The sequence below is a fragment of the Urocampus carinirostris genome, chromosome 4 (genome assembly GCF_059441175.1).
Source record: "Urocampus carinirostris isolate Australia breed hairy pipefish chromosome 4, RoL_Ucar_1.0, whole genome shotgun sequence".
NCBI classification, from domain to species: Eukaryota; Metazoa; Chordata; class Actinopteri; order Syngnathiformes; family Syngnathidae; genus Urocampus; species Urocampus carinirostris.
In genome coordinates, this window is record NC_142352.1 from 37,970,974 (window position 1) to 37,992,820 (window position 21,847).

General features: G+C 39.6%; 1 protein-coding gene across 1 annotated transcript; it reads left to right on the plus strand.

Annotated features, from left to right (window-relative positions):
* The first annotated feature begins 10,617 nt into the window (after positions 1 to 10,617).
* On the plus strand, positions 10,618 to 20,119 carry LOC148367504 (histamine H2 receptor). Its single transcript, XM_088333271.1, has 3 exons — positions 10,618 to 11,125; positions 14,367 to 14,782; positions 18,963 to 20,119. Exons 1-3 carry the CDS (start codon positions 10,782 to 10,784, stop codon positions 19,256 to 19,258), a joined length of 1,056 nt encoding a protein of 351 aa, XP_088189397.1. The 5' UTR covers positions 10,618 to 10,781; the 3' UTR covers positions 19,259 to 20,119.
* The last annotated feature ends 1,728 nt before the right edge of the window (positions 20,120 to 21,847 follow it).

The following is a 21,847-nucleotide window of genomic DNA, read 5'->3' on the forward strand; positions in this document are numbered from 1 at the left end:
TATTATGTATTTCGGCCCAATGTGAGTTTGTTTTTCTGAAAGTAAACTATTATTTAACCCAGAGTGATTTGTACTTGTTTTCTGTCCAACAGTCACATAGTTCACACACAGTATCTCACATCATTATGAAATGAACCAACAAGGTGTTACTCAAAATAAAGACGTTTATTGAATAATAATGCAGAAAAAAAGCACAGGGTGCAAATGTGGGTCTGACTTCCAGAGCCTGAAACATGGCTTTTGGGCAATTTATTCCGTATTAACTGGACAATTCTGTGTACGGTGGACCTGGGAACACTGAAGACCCGTGACACCACACGCTAGTACAGAGCGTGGGCCAGTCAGTACACGAAGATCAGGACTTCCAGCCATGGTCCTGTTCCCTTTCCAGCAGCTCCTGCAGGGCCCACATGACCTTCTTGCTCAAACTTAAGTCCTGAATGAGTTCTGACTCCACATCGAACCATAAGCACAGGATGGGAACATTCCTGTCCATGCTTATGGGATGGCCACTGTGGAACACAACAGATAAGATAAACAATTGACATAAATGTAGGCATAGAAAAGAAAAAGACAGCTTTTACTGTGAGGTATGCATCATGAAAATATGTAGAAATGATCTTTTTTTATATCCAATGACAACTCTGTTGAATTAAATTCCTTATGAACTAAGGTGTTTGGGTCCTACAGGGAAGTTTGGTGACGATCATGTCAGCTTAAGGGTCAGGTGGACTTTCTTGTGTTTGTTTACTTTTCATCGTGTCACACATTAAAGTCCCCTACTATATGTCATAAAATGGCATTAAAGTACTAATAAGTAGGTTGTCATTTATGTCTACACAAACATAGGGTATTATGTGAACGTGCTTACGGTATTTGACCGAAAGGGTCATTTCATTTTTTAATGAGTGAACGTACCTTGTAAAGACGAATCAGTGCTACATAGCGCCAAAGCAGTCTTTAATACAGTGGGACTTCGCAGTTCGACGTTCGCGGCTTCTGAGCTTCGCGGTCTGTAAAGGTAAGAAAAAAAATTTTTTTTTTTTTTTTTTGAAGGGCCGTCACTAATTCGCAGATTTTCACTTTTCGCGGGTGGTTTTGTTCCCCATTAAACGGGTCTAAAAAATATTAAAAAAAAAAAAAAAAATTCATTTTTTTCTTTTTGAAGGGTCATCGCTACTTCGCAGATTTTCACTTTTTCCGAGTGGTTTTATTTCCCATTAACCGGGTCTAAAAAAAATAATAATTAAAACAAAAAATAAATAAATTATTTCATTTTTCTTTTTTTTGGGAAGGTGCACCGCTACTTCGCGGATTTTCACTTATCGCGCGTGGTTTTTGTCCCCATTAACCGCGATAACCGAGGTCTTACTGTATCGTGCATTTCTCCTCCGTTTATTGGAGACACGGAAGACGTGATGAGCTTCCAGGCAATCGGTAAGAACACAGCTGTAGCAGGCATTTTTAACGTTGCACGGACTCTCCAACTGCCACACCACAGGTTGAGACTCAAGTTGTTTACATGTGATGTAGACCAATACGTCACTGAGGTCTACAGCCAATTTGTATTACGGCCATCTACTGGAGTGGGGTGGAACCTTGCAAGTGTGTCTAATTACTTAGGGGACAATCTTCACTTTGCACTCCACTCACAGAGGGGACTTCCCTATGGAGGGACCTCACTGGAAGGTTCTCAGGGCCAAGGGAAAGGAATGGGATTGGGCCCAAGATACTTGTACAAAAACGGTCTCAAGGCACCCTCTGCCAGACCAAAGTGGTACTACAACCCTCAATTTAACAAAATGCGATGCACTTATTAGCATTATTTACCGTGCTCAGTGGCTCATAATTCAAGTGACACAACGAATCAATGATGAAATAATTTGCCAAAGGTTTTAATTTATTTTGTTGATTTGTTGTTGCAGCCCTAATCAGTACACAATTCCATATTCAAGGCAAGATTATTGTGAAAGTCCGACTAAATAAATGATTTAGAACCTTAAGGAAATCTGAAAGCCTGATGTGGTGTTACTGGACCTAATTGATGATGTAAAAATGGACATGATTGGTTATGAAATATTAGCTGTTGTGCAGCATACATAGAGCAACATTTTCTTTGTGCTCTTTTCCACAATGATTTATCGTTCACTGGCTCACTGCTATTGTTGGACGCCTAATTTGTCATGAACCATGACACGGTGTCATACACGTAGTTCGAGCAGGTGGTTGCGTCAAAAAGAAATCAAGGGTGACCTTGATTTTCTGTGTGGTAGTTTTGCATTTTGGTTAAAAAAAAAAAAAGTTTAAATGCAAAATACTAAAGTAGGTTTGCATACTAGGCTACATCAACCTCTTCCCTAAATATTGGTCAATCTATAGCAGGGTTGTCAAACTCACTTTAGCTTGGCAGCCAAATGGTAGAAAAAAAAAAAATTTATCACGGGTGCCGGACTACTAAATGAATGGCATAAAACGTGTGCTGGGTCTTTTCGGAGGATCACAATTAAATTAAATTCTGAAATGTAAGATTTCATTATAGGGTGGCACAGTAGCTGAGTGGTCAGCGCACAGCACCAAGTTGCGGAGGGCCAGGATTTAAGTGCAGATAACGCGGCCTCCCTTTGCAGAGTTTACATGTTCTCCCTGTGCTTGTGTGGGTTTCCCCCGGGCAGTGCGGTTTCCTCCCACATTAAAAAAACATGCATGTCAGGTTAATTGGCCGGTAAAATACTACTAAATACTGTTTCCCTAAAAATGTAAAATAAAACACATAAGAGTGTTGTGGACAGTTGGTCATACAATTATTTATTTGAGTGCTGGATAAACCTAAAGACCTACTTCTGGTGGTATTTCAGCATTTCTTAGAGAATGTTTTAAGTGTTTCATTACAAATGTTTTTTTTTTTTTGTAAATTATTTTAATTTCTATTGTTAATCAGCCACTTGAGGGCAACCAGTATTAGTATAGGTTATTTTAAAGAGGCCTCTATTGGCACGATACCCGGTATCGGTACTCAGGGTTGGGAGGGATACTTTAAATATACTAGATATGAAATCTATCAGAAAAGTTCCAGTACCCAGGTAAACATTTTTTTATATAAAAATAACAGATACAAAACAGAAATCAATCATTAAAATAAAAATAAATGAGTTAGGGTTTGTGTGCCATTTTGTCACTTTTCAGTCTTCATGAGTTTCTTGAGTTAAATAAACTTTAGTGGAAATGAATTAAATAGTTGTTTTACTTCATTCAAAAATGCACAACTCATAAACACCACAATATATCAAATCTTAGTCAAGGCAAAAAATTTTAGGGGAAAAAACCCCTCAATAAATGTTTTATAATCAAATCTCCCAACCATCTGTTAAGGGTGGGCAGATCGATCCTAACATCAATATTATTGAAACTAGTGAGTACTTGGATCGGATCGAGTGTGTCTTCTTAAGTTCAATACCGTCTCCATCATAAATAATATTATTATAATGTTGTTTCGTAAGGTTCAACATACATAAGAACTTTCAAATTTGTTTTCACTGTGGTTTCACTTTATTTGCAATCCTAATTTATTTTCAATATATAGAGCAATAAAATGTATCATATTTTCCAGGCTATAAGGTACACCTAATTTTTCAAGATTGTTTTTATTGTTATTAAACTAAAATTTCAATGACATTTTCTTTGCAGCCTTGGTGTACAGTGTACAAAGGGAGTTCACATTTACAAAGGATGCACATCAAAAACTACCCCCTGAAGAAAGATTTTTTTCCTCTATTCGGCGCATTGAACTATAAGGCACATGAGATTAAAGCGTAAGATAAAAAGTGTACTTCATGGATCATAAATATAAGGGAATCTGGTTTCACCACTAAAATGAATCGATTAATTCATCAATGGTTACCGTATGTAGCAGCATTTCGTTGTAGTTATACATTTTTAAATTTATTTACTGTATTTCCAGCTCCATAAAGGTGGACTGGATTGTAATGCACACTTTCGAATCTATGGCAATTTGGGGATTTTCAGCTTTAGGGTGTGGATAATACGCTATTTTAGTTGTTAGGGTATTACAGTATACATATTTTTGTTACATTGCTGCTTTTAGGGTTTAACTGATCAACATGGCGGCGCGCATGGATGTTGCGGCTAGTTGCTCTCCAGCTAATCTTCTGTTTATTACCATTTTCTTGTCTTTTTTGCTTTCTTTTTTGGACACATGCGTGGCCAAAAATACTTACAGTAGGGACGAACTTATTCGGTTGGGTGGGCGTCTAAATTTTGACTTTTCGGGCACTTTTTACACCGCCTATGATATACCGAACGAGCTTCAAAGAGATCCGGCATCCTTGTGGACAATTATTCCTCCTACTAAACGACGACAACGGCGCCGTAAAGACAGAAAACAGAAGCGTGGTTGCCGTGCGGGTAAATGTGTGAAGCGTGAGAAGTCGAAGGAGCAAGAAGGACGCGAGGATGTGACTAATTCCACCATTCATTCCTCGCCGGACAACCGACGCTTTAAACTCAACGCACACGAACAGCGACATCTTGTGACGATCTCTACAAAGACTACAAAGACTTCAGCTAAGTTAAATGATTCAGCAAAGCTAAAATTTGGTCTTTTAAATATTAGATCGCATGCTCCTAAAGCTTTACTTGTTGATAACATTATTCGTGATTATAAACTTAACTGTATCGGTCTTTGTGAAACTTGGTCACGCCCGGATGAGTATTTAGCGCTAAATTATGCTTCTCCCCCAGACTACGTGAATAGCCATGTAGCACGCACTTTGAAAAAGGGTGGAGATGTCGCGCTCATTTCTGAAAAAAAAAAAAAAAAAACCGCTCAAATTTAATCCTCGTACCACTAATAATTACAAGGCGTTTGAGGCTCTTGTGATGCGGTCCTCTTTATTGTCAATTTATGTAATAACTATCTATCGCGCTAATATGGCGAAATGACATCTGAGCCCTTTAATGTTACCTGCGGTGTTCCGCAGGGTTCAGTGCTTGGCCCCCTTCTTTTCAGCATTTACATGCTTCCATTAGGTGATATTATTCGCAAGTACAATATCAGCTTCCACTGCTACGCAGACGACACTGAACTATATCTTCCGTTGGAGGAATCTCCCACATTAAACTGTGGAAATTTGGAGGCCTGCCTCATTGAGATAAAAGAGTGGATGTCACTCAATTTCTTGCGTCTTAACTCTGAAAAGACCGAAATGTTAGTCATTGGTCCATCTAAATGCCGTGACTTATTCTCAAAAACTGCTGTGAACATTGACAAATGTCACATCACACAGAGTGACCCAGTTAAAAATGTAGGTGTCATATTTGACCCTGATCGATCCTTTGAAACGCATGTAAAGAAAATTACTAGAACCGCTTTCTTCCATCTTTGTAACATTGCTAAAATCCATTCAATACTGTCTCAGTCGGATGCGGAAATTATAATTCATGCGTTTGTTACATCCCGTCTCGATTACTGTAATGCACTACTCTCTGGTCTCCCGAAGTCTAGAATCAAGTCTCTTCAGCTGGTACAAAATGCGGCAGCGAGGCTTTTAACTAGGACAAAAAAGTACGATCACATAACACCGATTTTGGCTAACCTGCATTGGGTCCCAGTTAGCCTTAGATGTGATTTCAAGGTTCTCTTAGTATTATACAAAATCATACATGGACTTGCTCCCTCTTATCTTTCAGATCTGATTTCCCCCTATGTCCCGGTCCGAAGCCTACGATCTGAGAGTGCCGGTCTTCTGGTGATCCCAAGAGCAAAGTGTTCTGCGGGTTCGAGAGCGTTCTCCATCCGGGCACCGGTGCTGTGGAATGCTCTTCCCCCTGAGATCCGATCTGCAACCTCAGTGGAAATGTTTAAATCTAAACTTAAAACTCACTTCTACTCCATAGCATATGAATAACCTACTCTTCTCGTCGGCTGAAAAATAGTCTGTGTAATATAGTGTAATAATCTGTGAAGCCCTTTGAGACTCTTTGTGATTTAGAGCTATACAAATAAAAATGACTTGACTTGACTAACTCTCTTGACTTTTGTTCTGAAACAGTTGTTGACATTGAAGTATTTTATTTTTTAAAGAGTTAAAGGTTTGCAAATCGTATTGTTCCACTATTTGTACTTTATTTTCAAAATATTCTGACATGAAAAGTATTGCAGTTCTCATGTTGACCTTGTATTTGTGTTACGTTGTTTCCTTTCTTTGGGGTTGGACTTTCTTAACTTTTGTTCTAGAACAGCTGTAATACAAATATTTATACAATAAATGTAATTATTTAAAGAAAATTTGACAGTTATAGACTAATTGTATCATAATTATAAAGTAACCAAAGGGGAGTTCAATTTTTCAATGATTGAAAAAAAAAAAAAAAAAAAAAAAAGTTAATATTAGATCAGTATCTATTCTGTATTTATTTAGAACAAATCACCACCAACAATACCACTATCGCCCAACTCTACCATCTATCTATTTTCAGGGATGTGATTTGACCAAAGTGAAATTATCTGAAATTAGGCGGGGGTCTGGGGGCCGCGGGCACCCAGCTAGGTCCAGGGCAGTGCCCTGGTGGGGGGACAAGTGGGGCGAAGCCCCCCGGAGCTCATGGGTTTTACGTTTTTTTAAGTACTTTCAATGCACTCAGATGACAAAGAAATAGACAAAACAACAGCATCAATTTTCAATGTATTTTGAACTATCCCATATAAAATTACAGTTTAAGTCAACTCAAAATCAGTCACATTAAAAAACATTGGACTGCCTTTGCTTTTAAAAACTATCACTGAGAATATCATCATATCGAACTCATGTGATTACTAAGTTAACACATAAATCATGTTGAAGAGTTCAAATTTCATGAAGAAATAATTGTATCATGACCAAATGAAAAGTAACTCATATTAGAACATACCACAAATGTCTTTGTTGTAGCAGAAGATGTTATCTATAAATGAAAGTACAATAAGTATAGGCCCTACAGTAAAGTGTTGGTGTAATGTACACATGAAAATCTATTATTGTAATTGTTAAATATTTATGGCCATTTTTATTACGTTATAATATTTTCGAAAAAAAGGGGAAAACTGTCAAATAAATTTGAAAAGTTTACCACCTACCTCAAAATTCACGACTCTATCAGCAACTGGTACAGGTTTTTGGGGTGGATCACGTCTCTCTATTACCGCTTCCGTTTGTGGTGTCAATAAGGGATGGAGGCCTTAAAGTTTTGGAGTTTTCGTTTGGGCACCGAAACTACCAGCGATGGAATAATTTGTTGTTCTTGACTGGAGTTCTTTCACGTGTTTTTTGCTCTTTGCGTGACTTTCAAGAGCTTTGAAACCTCTCCCACCATAGACAATGGTATCATGGCATCAAATGCAAAGCGCTTTCCCGGTACGATCGATCTTCAGAATAAAGTCACTGAACAAATTCGTCACAGTCTTCTTTCCAACATTTGTAGATAATTCCTTCTCCAACCAGTCCGATCGAAACTTGTTTTTTACGATCTTATCAATTTCTTTACCTCGCGGAGCATCTTTGCGTTCGATCTCGGACATCTTTCTTTAAACACTCGGCAAAAACGTGTGAGAAATGAACAATGGCATACTCCTACGCCTTTATAACAAGCGCGTTTATTGGTCAACACGGAGACTTCAACCAATCGCAAGTACGTTTCATTTCAGTTACGGAAACACTAAAATGGAATGCTGTAGAGACGAAATCGTTTTTTTTACCAATTAAAAATTCGGAAATCTTAAAATTTTATTTTTGGAGATAAAAAAAGCGGAATTCCGCGAATTAGCGGAAAAATCACATCCCTGTATTTTCTATTTTAGCCTACAAAAACAGCCCCAGCCCTCCGGCTAAAGCACTTTTTATGTGATTCATTCACTATTATGGCCCCGTAACAATGTTTTTTTCTACCATGTGGCCGCTAATCTAAATGGGTTTGACACCATTGCTGTATTTACTGAAATTCCCTGTATCGCATACCACTCACGGATCCCTGAGCCACCTGGGCCCTCTGTGCACCGCATCCTGTGGTGTGTCTTGGGCATGTGCTGCCTGGTGGCACCCAATCCCGCTCCAGTCCACAATACTGTAAAAAAACAACAAAAACAACATATCTATTAAAACATAAATAGACTATATACGTATAAGTATAGACCAGGGGTGCTCATACTTGTTCAGCATGTGAGCTTCCCAAAATCAAAATTTCAAAATGATCTACCCACAAGAAATTTGGAGATTCAAGAGCAGTCTAGCGTTTAAAAAACTGTCCCAATAAGTGAAACTGAATCCTCACAATAATTCTCAATGCATGCTAAAATAAATCAAATCCATTAAATCAAAATTGAAATATTGAATACAATGGTAAACACATTTAAACCCGCGCACAACGTCTCTTCCACTGAGCATCTGATCCCCCCAGGGATGTGTGCTGAGCCCTCTACTGTTCAAATTATATACCTCAGACTGTTGTAAAGTTTGCTGAAGACATCACCCTTGGTGGGACTCATCTCGGATGGGGAAGAAACGGCATAAAGGAACTAATACTCAACACCACAAATTCTAAGGAAGTCATACTTAAGTTTAGGCGGGCAAGCACAAACCCAGTCTCACTCATCATCAATAGAGACAGTGTGGAGAGGGTCCACTCTTTCAAACTCCTGGGCGTACACATCTTAGACAAACTCTCCTGTTCTGCCAACACCAGGGCTGTGGTGGGGAAGTCACAGCAGCGACTCCACTTCCTGAGGATTCTCAGGAGGAACAACCTGGAATGGAAGCTGCTGGTGTCCTTCTACAAAGCCACAGTGGAAAACATTTTAGAATACAGCATCACTTGGAGCATGGCAGTTGACTGCAAAAACATACAGAGAGGATTTAACAAAGTTGCTTCAAAATGTTATTGCACTTCATTTCATTGCTCTATTGTTATGATGCACTATTTCTTTCATTCCATGATTACGATAACTTAGGCCAGTTTTCTAACCACTACATTGTAACAACGTTTTGCTAATTTATCCTGATAATTTTTTTCTTTTCAAAGTATATATTACATGTTTAACCCTCTCATTGTAGACAATGTTTCACAGCATTGATATCAGTCACAATAAAAACAATTAATTATATTCAATTCCATCCTTTTTTTAATTGCAAATGATTTTGACCAATTATGTTCTTGCAAGAAATAAATACCACTGGACTGCAGTGGTGCAGTTCAATCAATTGAAAGACAAAAGAAAAACCCTGTCATAAGACTAAGCAAATCGTGTTTTTTTTTATTTTTGGTTAATAATTCAAATTCAAACATAATTGTAATTAAATGAAAAGTATTTTTTTTCTTAATTTGTGTGTAAGGCATATCAATAAACTTAAACATCATACATTTACCATACACTAATGTAAATGGAAATATTACACTTCCTTTTGACTCTTAATTATTAAATCTTATTACATCACGAGTAAATAAATAAAAACAAATAATTATAATATAATATATTACGAGCAGCACGGCGGCGCAGTGGTTAGCGCTTGTGCGGCACAGTTCATGTCATGGGAACCTGTCGTGGGTTCAAATCCAGCTCCAGACTTTCTGTGCGGAGTTTGTATGTTCTCCCCGTGCTTGCGTGGGTTTCCTCCGGGCACTCCGGTTTCCTCCCGCGTTCCAAAAACATGCATTTCAGGTGAATTGGCCGGTCCAAATTGTCCCTAGGTGTGAATGAGCGAATGAGTTGTCTGTCCCCGTGTGCCCTGCAATTGGCTGGCAACCAGTTCAGGGTGTCCCCTGCCCACTGCCCGAAGATGGCTGGGATGGGCTCCAGCCCCCCCGCGACCCTAATGAGGATAAGCGGTACGGCTAATGAGATGAGATGAGATAATATATTACACATTACATCAACAACATTTAAAGATTTCCAATTTGCTACTGCTGCTAAGCAACATTGATGTATATTCTGAAATGCCGGGTTTAAAACAACATACACAATACTTTCCCGCAATCTACCTAAACTACCTCGGTGATCCACAGGTCAAGTCAAGTTAAGTCATGTTTATTTGTATAGCCTTTAATCACAGGAAGTCTCAAAGGGCTGCACAGACCACAGATTACAGCAAACAACAGAGGTCTTCTCAAACAGATTTGCGCTATTTTCTGAATCCATCTGATGTGTTTCGGAGGGGATGTATGTGTCCACTTAAAGGTGGAGTGCATAGTTTGAGGAGTCCACTAAAAGTTGAAATGTAAATATTTTCTCTATTAAGTACGAGTTAACAATACCAAACTGAGTTCAAAGAGCCCTTATACTTTATTTTCCTTTGTACCTATCTGTTTTATCGCGATCTACGCAATGAACACTCCTGTTATAGACTACTGCTAGGAAAATGCATATTCAGATTTTTTTCTTTGTAGCTTTGCACAATAAGTCACTTAATGTCATAGCCATATTTCCTATGCATACAATATACTGTGTTACTATGGTGTAAATATTACCCATCCATTCTAACATTTCTTAAATAATATATTTTAGGTATTTTAGTAAAAATGTATCCTGTGTTGCCACGTCTAATCTCATTGTAAACTTTGCAGTTTACTGATCCCTTAACCACCTACCCTGCACTAATTGCTCCACCTGCGCAGCCGATTGTGCAAATGGCCGCTAGCGGCTACCAGGCAAGCTCCCAGCAACCTTGGTTGTACCGAACGCGCTTCGGGGGCTGAGCCTGCCCCCGAAAATGTCTCCGTGAACTAAGGAACAAACCATGAATGCCTCACTCAACTCCTCCAGCGTGGACTCGGAGCACCGCCCGGTCAAGGTGGGCATCATCATCGTCCTAGGGGTGATGATCACTTTGGGGAACATGGCGGTTCTCCTGGTGATCACGTCTTCCGTGGCCGGCTGGTCGAGAAGTTCGCGCTACTTCCTACTCTCGCTCACTGCCGCCGACTCAGCTTTCGGGCTTCTGGTCATGCCCTTGAACTTGTGGGTGAGTCTTCTAAAGGACTACACGTACGGGCCAGACCAGCTGTGCCACCTGGTGGCCTTTTGTAACGCCACCGTCTACTCGACCTGCATGTACACGCTGGCCGCCATCAGCCTGGAGCGGTATGTAGCACCAAATGAATGTGACTTGACTTGACTTGGCTACAGTAGAGGCTTTAGTTACGTTATGCAACCATTTAATGGTGCCGCGCTAAAGGGAATGTCAACAAAACAGTCAGATAGGTCAGTCAAACTTTATTAATAGATAACAAACAAGCTTTCCACAACTCCATTCAATCCCAAAATGAATAAACAGCCGTTTTATTATTTTCTCTGAGGTAAAGCATTTTCGTGACACATCTTTGAACAACAGCAAGGCACAACATTTTACTTTTCCTCCATTTAGTCAACACGCAAAAAAACGTCTGATACTGTTATGGTAAATTAAACGTTAGTGCAATCGCAATATAGTGACACTCGTAATGTGCATAAACAATGACAAGTGCAAAACAATAACAATAAAGCAATAACATAATAACTGTAAAATGTAAAACGTAAACAGCTCATCCTCGTGCTTCCTCCACTTCCGCACCATCGATTCATTAATGTGAAACTCTCTTGGTGCTGCTGCTCTATCTCCGTGTTCTACTGCGTGACTGATCGCCTTGATTTTGAACTTTGCGTTGTAAGCGTGTCTCTTAATAGGAGCCATTTAAGGGTCTTTATACAAACGCACAAATAAAAGAGAATCGTTGTTTAATATTTCCCAGTATGCACAGCGCACTTCTACGCGAAAAATGGAGTCGGTGGCTGCTTCTCTTAGTTGCGAGACCTTGCAATTCAATATTGATCCATATATAAGGCGCACCGGATTATAAGGCGTATAGTCAGCTTTTTAAAAAAATATCAGATTTTATGTGTGCCTTATAGTGCGGAAAATACGGTAGTTTAACATGTTATATTGTACATGTGTTTCGTTATATCATATACAGTATATTGTTAATTAAGATGGAAAGACTGATGAGAGATTAATTGAAAGGGAAAGTGATAGAGAAATAAATACATGATAAAGAGAGAGGTAAAAAGAAGAGAAATAAATACAGCTCCAGTTGCTTGCGAGTGGTGCCTGTTTGGCAACTTCAATTGGACATATTTAAAAGTGAAACTCATTTTTCTCTTGTGCTTCTATGTGTTGTCACAATGAAACTCCTGGCAGTCCTGATCTAGACCGGGGGCCGCATGTTTGACACCCCTGTTCGGCAGAGGGAAGAAAAGCTACAGGACGAGTCTAGGTTTGATGAGTGGTCAAATGAAAAGAGGAATGTCAAAATTAATTTGAACAAAAGCTGGCAATTTAATGAACAAGACAATAGACAACATTTAACATAAATTATAGTAAAATAACATTATCATTTGATTTAAGTTGTGAAATCACAAGTTTGGTTAATCTTGGTTTATCAACACTGTTTAATTTCTATTTAAGTGTGATGAATGGTCGTCTACTCTAATTTTGGTTGATAACCTACTATTAGTCACGAAATGTAGATTGATGCACTTTTTAGAATCTACCTAAATTGCTTCTGTGTCAGAAATTAAAGTTGCACACTTCAAATGTTAATGACAAGAAAATTCATTAAATAGCAAAAATGTTTTTAAGATCAGTGAATGGCAAATTCATGGGTACTGTTAGTTTTTTTAAAGTTTTTTAGCCTCCAGTCATGATCAAAGGAAAAATCCAATTCCTACGGCGACTTTGATCGAAGCTCTATGATGAATCAGATCTTGGTTTGATTCTTGTTCTTGTGGTACCTTGACCCTCCGATAACAGAGATTTCCAATTGTCCAAGGAATTAAGTAATTTTCCTGTTAGGGAAAAGAAGCTGGCCAAACCTCAACTAGTTTGGGTTTTTCGTCCATTGTGAGGCGACAGTAGTTCAGGAGGTAGAGCAGTCGTCTTGGGAACAAAAAGATGGCAGGCACGATCTGAGTTAAATGTCAAAGTGTCCTTGGGCAAGACACTGAACACCCCCGATGGACAGGTAGTTGCCCTGCATGGCTGACTCTGCTGTGTGTGTGTGTGTGTGTGTGTGTGTGTGTGTGTGTGTGTGTGTGTGTGTGTGTGTGTGTGTGTGTTGTGTGTGAGAGAATGGGTAAAGTGTAATGTAAATGCAGTCCATTTACCATTGTGACTCACACCAACAGCAGGTGGAGAGTTTTTTTTGTTTTTTTTTCCCAACCAATGTCTTGTCAACAATTGCTCTTGATAATCATAGGTCCTGTCGCTAAGCAATAATGAAAGACGTGCTATCAGTTCTTGCTATGATATCTATTGTGTATTTGACCTTTTTTCTTAGTTGAAACATGAAATAATAACAAATCATTGTTTGCTCATTAAAATCATGTATGCCATTTGACAATTTAGTTATAAGATCAGATATTTACTGCTATGTGTTTCCTATCAACTTGTATTATTGAATGTCAATGTTGTACTATCACTTTATTTATAGTAATCCGTCGGTTATCGCGGTTAATTGGGACCAGGGCCCCCCCGCGTGATGACATAAAAATCTTGGCAGTCTAACCTCAAACTGACGTCCTTGCCGACTGACAGTAATACCAACTATAGATCTACAAATAAAAACACAGAACACAGAATTGCAGTTGAATTAATGGTCTTTATTGTCATTACACAAAAGCACAACAAAATTGGAGGTTTTTCCTTTCGTTGTAAGAAAACGACCTGGTAGCTTCACATTCGCATTGAGTGTCCTCGAATCTTGCCTGGGCCCAGCGATGATTAAAATACAACAATACACTACAATTCGTATCATGGATAATAGATCTGGCATTGGTGAGATACAGGCTATCAGGGGAAGCTTTGAGAGTTGTTACATAGCCTAGTCGTAGTAGTATACCAGACCTGCAGCACCGCTTTTGCCTTCTCTCCAGTTGTAACCTCAGTTGCATCCTGGATCCGATGACATACCCATGCCACAACCGGTAGGGATTACTATTTCTTAGCGCACTTTTGACTTTCAACAGAGTCTTATTCAATTGATGATTTTCTTTTCAATGTGAAAACCTGATAAAAGCTATATGTCACCGTTTGTTTCGGGTGGACCCATTGACTTGTGCGCCACCCTGCTCTTTGAATGACAGCACCGGCAGTCACGCCTACCCTCGAACGCAAAGCCCACCACTCCTGTGATAGCATTTGCTGCCTGCTGCAGAACACAGAGCACGCTACTTTGGTATCAATGACAATAAAGACAGTTTTTTTTCAAAATCCGCAGAGTTGTAAACAATCGCTAACCGAAGCACGAAGTAGCTTAATTTTTAACATTCTTTTTTACTGGGTTTACAGGTACATTGCGGTGGTCTATCCCCTCAAGTACTCATCCCTAATGACCAGGAGGCGGACATTGCTCCTGATCGCCTTCTCCTGGGGCTTCCCGCCGTGCCTGTTGGTGCCCATCTGTGTACCGGACGGTATCATTGAGGTTCACTTTTCCAGCGCGTCGTTGGTCTGCAACCCGTCGTACTCCACCAATGCGGGCTACTCGCTCAGCTTGGCCTGCTTCATCTTCTTCCCCTGTTCCGCCATTATGACCTACGCCAACATGCGAGTTTGGTGCGCCGCTCGCAGGCAAAGCCAAAAACTGCGCCGGTTGGAGCGCGTGCATCGGAGGAGACACTATGTGGCATCCCGGGTGCTGGTGCCTGTCATGGCTGCCTACTTCACATGCTGGACACCCTGCATGGCGGCTATGATCTACAACGGTAAGTCTGTGTGGTCTGTCAAAATTGTAAAGGGAATCTCAAATTCTTAAACATGCAAAATATGAAGAAATATTACATGGTTTTCTGCATGAAATCTATATATATTTCATTGGCATATTCCGATTAATTTCCGAGAGAATGCATTTAGAAGACAGCATGTCTTTGTCAATTTTGGCTGTGACGTCATCAGAGGAACACTAGCACTCTAGCAAGCCAGACGCCATATTTTTTGCGTGTTAATTAGTCGAAGAGGTTACGAATATTTTAAGTACAGTTATGGTAGTTTTGTGAAGAAGGTCCAAGCGTTGTGTCACTGCCGGATGCAGTAATAGTACAACAAAGGACGAGGAGCCAAAACGGGCTAACTGGCAAAAATAACACGCAGGGAGCCGCTAACCGGGACCAATCAACAAAATGCGGCTGCACCCTCGATGGAAAAATGAGAAGCATGCCGACTAAAAAACAAGCTGTGAGCAGCCAAACAAAACGGTAACAACAATTAAGAGCAGCAACGGCTACGGCGATAAATGCCAAGCCAAACAGGGACAAAAAAAACAAGGAACGTGGCACTTAACACCAGGCTATCAGTTTAAAAAACAGGCAAACCGGGAACCAACCAATAACTAAAAGCAGCAACTGCTTTAGCCAAGCCGACCGAAATTAAACCAAGGGACACAGCAAAACTGGCGCTAGCGCCAGGATAGCAGGAAAAACAATATAATGTATGTAGCAAACGAGCACCAACTGGTAGTAAACAAAGCAGGAAGCCCTCAGCAGCCCTGACGCTATCGAGGAGCTAGACAGACAATATTATATCATACCTGTCAACTGTTTTGCCGTACGGAGTACGTTTTTCATGCATTTTAAGACAAGTACGACGTACAAGGAAATCTGTACGGAAAAAGGCAAATTTGTCAATGATGGGTACCATCCGGTATACAGTGACTATCACGAAACGGCAAACCAATCAAGTCAAAGGAGTCCGCTGCGGAAACCTCTATCTTGGTATCATTTTTTTGGTTGCAAACGAAGCGAGCAGTTTGATGCTACTGTGCACATGCGATTGCCGCCTAGGGATTTCCCATCATGCATCATTCAAAAAAAATTATGGTGTACGATTATTTTGTACGGGAAAATACGACAGTTTGTACGGGCATGGAGCCGTGGAGGTTGACAGGTATGTTACATGCACCGCGACACGCTGCGAAAAGCACAAACAAAATACCACAATCGCCTACCTAAAAAAAGGCGAAAGCAATCCTGGAACGCACGCTGTAATGGCGGCTTGTATTCTTACTCCGCATGGAGCTTTTGGATGTCGAACCTTGCATCTCCGACTAAACAGTCACAAGGCCCCAAAATACAGGGTAAGCAAAGTTCTTATTTCTTTAAAAGTTCCAATCGCTATTCACTAGAAGCACAGTCTCTTTTGTAGCTGCATCAAATGTTGTATTAATGGAGCTTGCCATTTTGAAATTGTTGTGTTCCTTTAAGTCGTCACAGCTCTACAGCAAACAATCTGGATGAATCACATTTTAGACAAAATATCTCGAGTCCATGGCACGTGAAACTCTTTGCAACATATTTGCACAAGTGTAGGGAAAAAACACTTCACGTTCTGTGCCTAATTAAGAGAAAAATAGCTGTTTTTTGGGAATACCTTTGAAGCAGGGGTGGGCAAGCTACAACCAGCAAACAGATTTAATCCGGCCCACGAGTGAAAGCTGAGAGAAGCACTTGTGCTTTGTAACACTCATTTTTGGTTGCAGTACAGCGAAACATCTATTAGTCAAATATTGCAGTTTACCCCTTAACAGATTAAAGACAAATTAAATGCACTTGGATATCTTCCCTTGACTCACTTTACCTTTTAGGTACCTTTCTCAAAAGAAGCCTGTGACAATATAAATGTTAATCCTTTGTGACACATTTAATACAGCTACTGCATGAAAAAGTTAACGTCTTGAAATGGCAATCCAAATCGGAACACAAAATGCATTGATCGATTCCCGGATTAAGTCTTGAGGCCAAATGTTACCTGGCATTTTTAGTGACTCTGATTGAAGATTTTGCTGACATTTTGGATATATTGTACATGACCTTTTTTTTCTCATCGCACATTCTACACTTGGGGCCTCATTAATCTTATTGATTACTGGATAGTTTGTGGAATCTGATGTAATCTCTGAGACAAATCTTTTCAATTCATACTTTCTGCAACATAGTATTTAACAAGAGTCAGAAAGTTTTGGAAAGGAACGAGTAAAGGGTTGTCTTTTATTGACATGCTCGTTTCTCAAAATAAGAATTCCCCAGAGAAATGGATGCATCCAATATTTCTGTGAACTTTGGATTATTTGATTTTAAACCATGCTTCTCATGCTTGTATATTCCCTCCCTGCAATAACCCCCATCAATAATACTTGGTTGACTGACCCCTTTTATAGATGTCTGGGTACGAATAGCTGATTTAAGGTCAATTTTACGAGTTGTGCCTTTTTGGAAATGTTCTCATCAACTTGAGCCGTTTTGCTGTCGTGCCATGATAAAGACTCAATGTGGATTTAGTGCCGAGTATTTTTAGAAAAGGAAAACCTTTTCCAAAGAGGCTTGCTATTAATCTGATGTAAAAGAGAAACGCAGAAAAGCTGAGTCTATAACCGAACTTTAAAGTTTGAATCATCCCCCTTTTTAGACTGTCTGGTGAGGCTTCTGGTAGCCGGAATTTTTTTTATCTTCATAATACATATATTCACTTTCTAAATCTTTCCCTTAAAACCTTCACATTGCACTTGCAATATATCAATCAAGATGTTTGGTAATTAAGGTATTGACTTGCTCTTCCAATTACCAATACTCAATAATATTAGGGAGAAACCAATACCAGTATTTTCATTAAATCCATTACTCAATCCAATACTCAAAAAATAAAATCTCTAATAGTGTGTCCCTCAGTACAAGCATGATTATGATAAACTTATATTTGGCCATTCACAAGGATGGGCGATTCCCAAAATTGGGTATCGAATAAGAAACCGATACCTTACAGTAAGTAAAGCCAGTTATTAGTATTCTTCCCAACTAAGGTCGTGTTTTTGTCTATTTTAATCAGAAGGTTGCCATTTATTTAATGCAACTTTATCCGTCTGTTTTTGGGTTTCACATTGAATATTAATGACTATTCAGGAGTGCTTGTACCAATGTCTGTGGAAAGTTTTTAAAAAGTAGAACGTCACTAAGTGGAGCATAATTGGGCTCCAGGGAAAAATAATCATTCAATAAACCTGGGTAGATTTTGACAGTTCAAAAATAAATTCATCCCTCCTCCTCCTGAATCCTCACATGAAATACGAAATATCAGGCTTGCTTCTAGCACTGTCTTGCAGATCAAGTTAAATGTTTGGGCTTTAATACCTGCGGGGCCGGGTTGGGCTGTTTTTGTTCCGGCCTGATCTTACCTTTTCTCTACATACGAGCTGCGTGAGATACAAGATGTCTATTTCCAACAAAAATCTTGCTCGACATACAAGAGAAAATCCAAGTGCTGACAATTTCCGAACGAGACCACCGGAGACTGCTCACTACCAGCATCAGCTCATCGTAGTTCGGATGTGTGTTTCCTGCCATACAGACCTAATCCTGCGCGATTGTGTGGTTTTATAAAGCGCATTGTTGCTCTCTTGCTTGCTGGATGTGTGGTGGGAATGCAATCTATTCTAAATACTAAAATGATCCAGAAATAAATTAATCTCTAACGTAGAGGCATACCAGTACTTGCAATTTGTTTGATGCAAAAATAGCCATTGAAAAGAATATTAGCTGTTTTCAGGCATTCTTCGTTGGCGAATTAGTTGGCTTTGGTTTGTTGAAAAAGTACCTGAGAGGCACTAGGAAGCACCAAAGAGAGGCATACAGCTCCAGAGCCGCTTGTACACAAAAGCAGATATATTATATACTTTTTGGTATTTTTTAAGGGTACCCTGACGCAACCTGGCTAAAGACACTCACAGAGGCCTAAAGTAGAATTGAGTAAATTTTCATGAAAATCGGTTCGGCCGTTTTGGAGCCTACATGTCACATACAATCACACACGCACACAAACAGGGATTTGTAAAGTACTACAGAATAATCAAATATTCTTGTAGTAATAATTGTGTGTCAACATTATATTCCACCACAGCGCTGTCAGGAAGCTCTGTTCCAGAGTGGATAGAATTTGTGGTGGTTTGGCTGCCAACGTCCAATGGTTTCCTCAACTGCATCTTCTACTTCTGGATCAACAAAAGCTTCAGGCAGAAGTTCCACATCATTGTGCATAGACTGGTCCAGGCCATCTGTCCGGCACTGGTCAAAAATCTGGAATGCTGCCGACCCTCCGTCCTCTCGTTTAGCTTGGCAGCTCAGGAAAACCACGACCGGGTACACGAGCGCTCGTCCAGCGTTTCTTCCACCTGCACACTCATCACATTAGCCTAGCAGCTCCGAAGTGCGCCGAATAGGGCATGGCGAGGGGGCTTGTGTTTTTATACGCAAGAGAATACATTATGCACTTCAGTTCTGCGTGCATTGATGCTGGCGTTAGACTGTCATGACAAGTGTATGAAATAATTGCAGATATGCGCTGTAAAATATAATTCAATGTATTTGTTTTATTTAATTTTATGAAAATGCAGTCAAAAGATTGTGTTCTCTTTATATACCCTTACATTTTTTTTATTTTTTTTCCCCCCAACCCACAGTGCTGCAAGAATTGAATGCACTCTCTGTAAACACCTCTTAAACCGCCTTTTAGTCGTTTTAAAGTCATGCTCCAGCCTAGCCTGTGCAGCACACCAGCCCACTGTCTTTATCACACATAGCTCTGTAACTTGTATTTTAATGTCGCATTCTGAAGATGTCAATCACTTGTATTTACCATCCGCCACGTTCTGCTTTTTGAAGCACAAGGACGGAAGATGTTGACATATAACAGCTGGGAGAGTTTAACCTTTAAGTCAGGCTGTTTGAGTGGATGCAAGGAGAAAAGTAATTAGGTGATGACACTGTGAAAAGGTCGCGTTGGTTGTGCCGCCATGAGATAACTTGGAGAACTTCTGAGGTTGTTTGTTTTCCTGTGAAGCTGCTCATCTGTCCATCTGACAGACTCGTACTCTAAAATGACAGAAGACTAACATTCTGAGCTATATAATGTAATGTCTTTTAGCCTTGTGTTGTCATGTATATTCAAAAATGTCAGTTCTATGAGATTTCTGTTTAAATTATTTATGTTTGTAAAAGAAATGTTGGTATAAAATGGGTTATAAATGATGTATGAAATAAAGCTTTATGCCTTTTGAACTGTGTGGGCTGCTTAAAGGAATACCCAAATTCTAACACATACAAAATGTGAGAGATAGTAAATGTGGTTTTTTTTTTGCATAATATCTAATTATATATTACACACATAAAATCATTGGTACATATCAATTACTTTCCAAGATCATGCATTTTGAAGACTCTGTCTTGTCTTTGACTTCCTAACCTGTGAGGTCATGTGAAGAACACCAGCACCACAGCAAGCCAGTCACCATTTTGGCTTACATGTGTATTAGTCAAAAAGATTTTGAGTAATTTAAGCAAAGTTTCTGTAGTCTTTGTGGAGAATGCCTAGGCTTTGTGGCGCAGGTGGTTGCAGCAATAGTACAACAAATGGCGAGAAGCCAAAATGAGGCGAACTGGCAAAAATAACCCACGGAGCTAACGGGCAAAACCAGCCAGGGCATGGGAGGCTAGCCGGGACATTCGGCGGAAAAACGAGAGGCTGGTAGACCAAAAGCATGCAGTAGACAGCCAGGATACCCGGGAGCTAACAACATCAAAACAAACACGGCAACAAACACAAACACAGCCGTAATCATACCATATGATCACTGCAGGCTAGCCAGATGCTAGAGAGGGTGAAACGGGACCGATCCGTGGAAAAAACAGGAGGTTGGCTGACTGAAAACATGCAGTAAGCAGCCAAGCTACCCAGGAACCTACTTGGGATCAACCCATGTGGGTTTTTAGGGCCAAAACAGATTATTAGAATAAAAAGGAGGCTGAAATCTGATCTTTGGAGCCAATACTTATTTGCTGTAGAAATTGACGTAAGAAATTGTCAATAATGCAAAAAGAAACAATTTCTCTTATAAATTTAAATACAACTTAAATAATTGTCTGATACTTTTTACGGTAAACAAATTAGAATTTTGACGTCACATCAACAAAAAACTAGCATAACAGGAGATAAAATAACGCTTAGCAGGAACTTTGTGAAAAATTGCTCCCTGAAACTTTTTACAGTAAATTAGAATTTCGAAACAACTAACATGTCTAATCTTTCAATTGAATCAAAAACTCTGCAGCAAATAAAACTAGGCAGTAGCTCAGGAGGTAGAGCGCTCGTCTTGGGATCAAGAGGTCGCAGGTCCGATTTCGGCTCCTCTGAGTTACATGTCGAAGTGTCCTTGGGCAAGACACTAAATTCCCTAATGCCCCCGATGAGCAAGTAGTAGCCTTGCATGGCTGACGCTGCTATTGGTTAGTTAGTGTGTGTACAAATCGTTGGGAAACTCAAATTTCCTCATCGCCACTGTACTTACAGCACTTGTGGTAATGAGATGTGCTGGTGAAGCCAGCACCAACTAATTAACTTTTGTTGTTGTTTAAAAAAAGTTAAAGATGAATAAGTTTGTTTTAGTGCAATATGATTTTTTTAAAGCCCCAGCTTGTAATATTTGACCACTAAATGGGAAACCAGTGCCACAGATTACAGCATAGCAGCATGATCCTAGACAAATATGGCGGTGACATCTAAGAAGGTAGGGGTTTCCACGATGTAAAATAATTAAAACCTTTCTTGACCTATGTATCTTTCTTTTAGATAACATTGGTATGATAGCTCATGTATTTTTGCATGGTATTCAAATCAATGTTTTTTTTTTTTTTAATTACGTTTTTGTACCACTAGGAGGCAGTGAATATCGAACACTGTCCTTTTAAGTTTGTTATAAACACAATTTCTAAAGTGTTCAAAGCAAGAGG

Bases quoted from the DNA above. Each gene is read 5' to 3' on its own strand.
- LOC148367504 (XM_088333271.1), top strand. From the start codon at position 10,782: ATGAATGCCTCACTCAACTCCTCCAGCGTGGACTCGGAGCACCGCCCG. The intron at 11,126-14,366 runs GTATGTAGCACC...CTGGGTTTACAG, and splicing joins GCCGCCATCAGCCTGGAGCG to GTACATTGCGGTGGTCTATC. The intron at 14,783-18,962 runs GTAAGTCTGTGT...ATTCCACCACAG, and splicing joins GGCGGCTATGATCTACAACG to CGCTGTCAGGAAGCTCTGTT.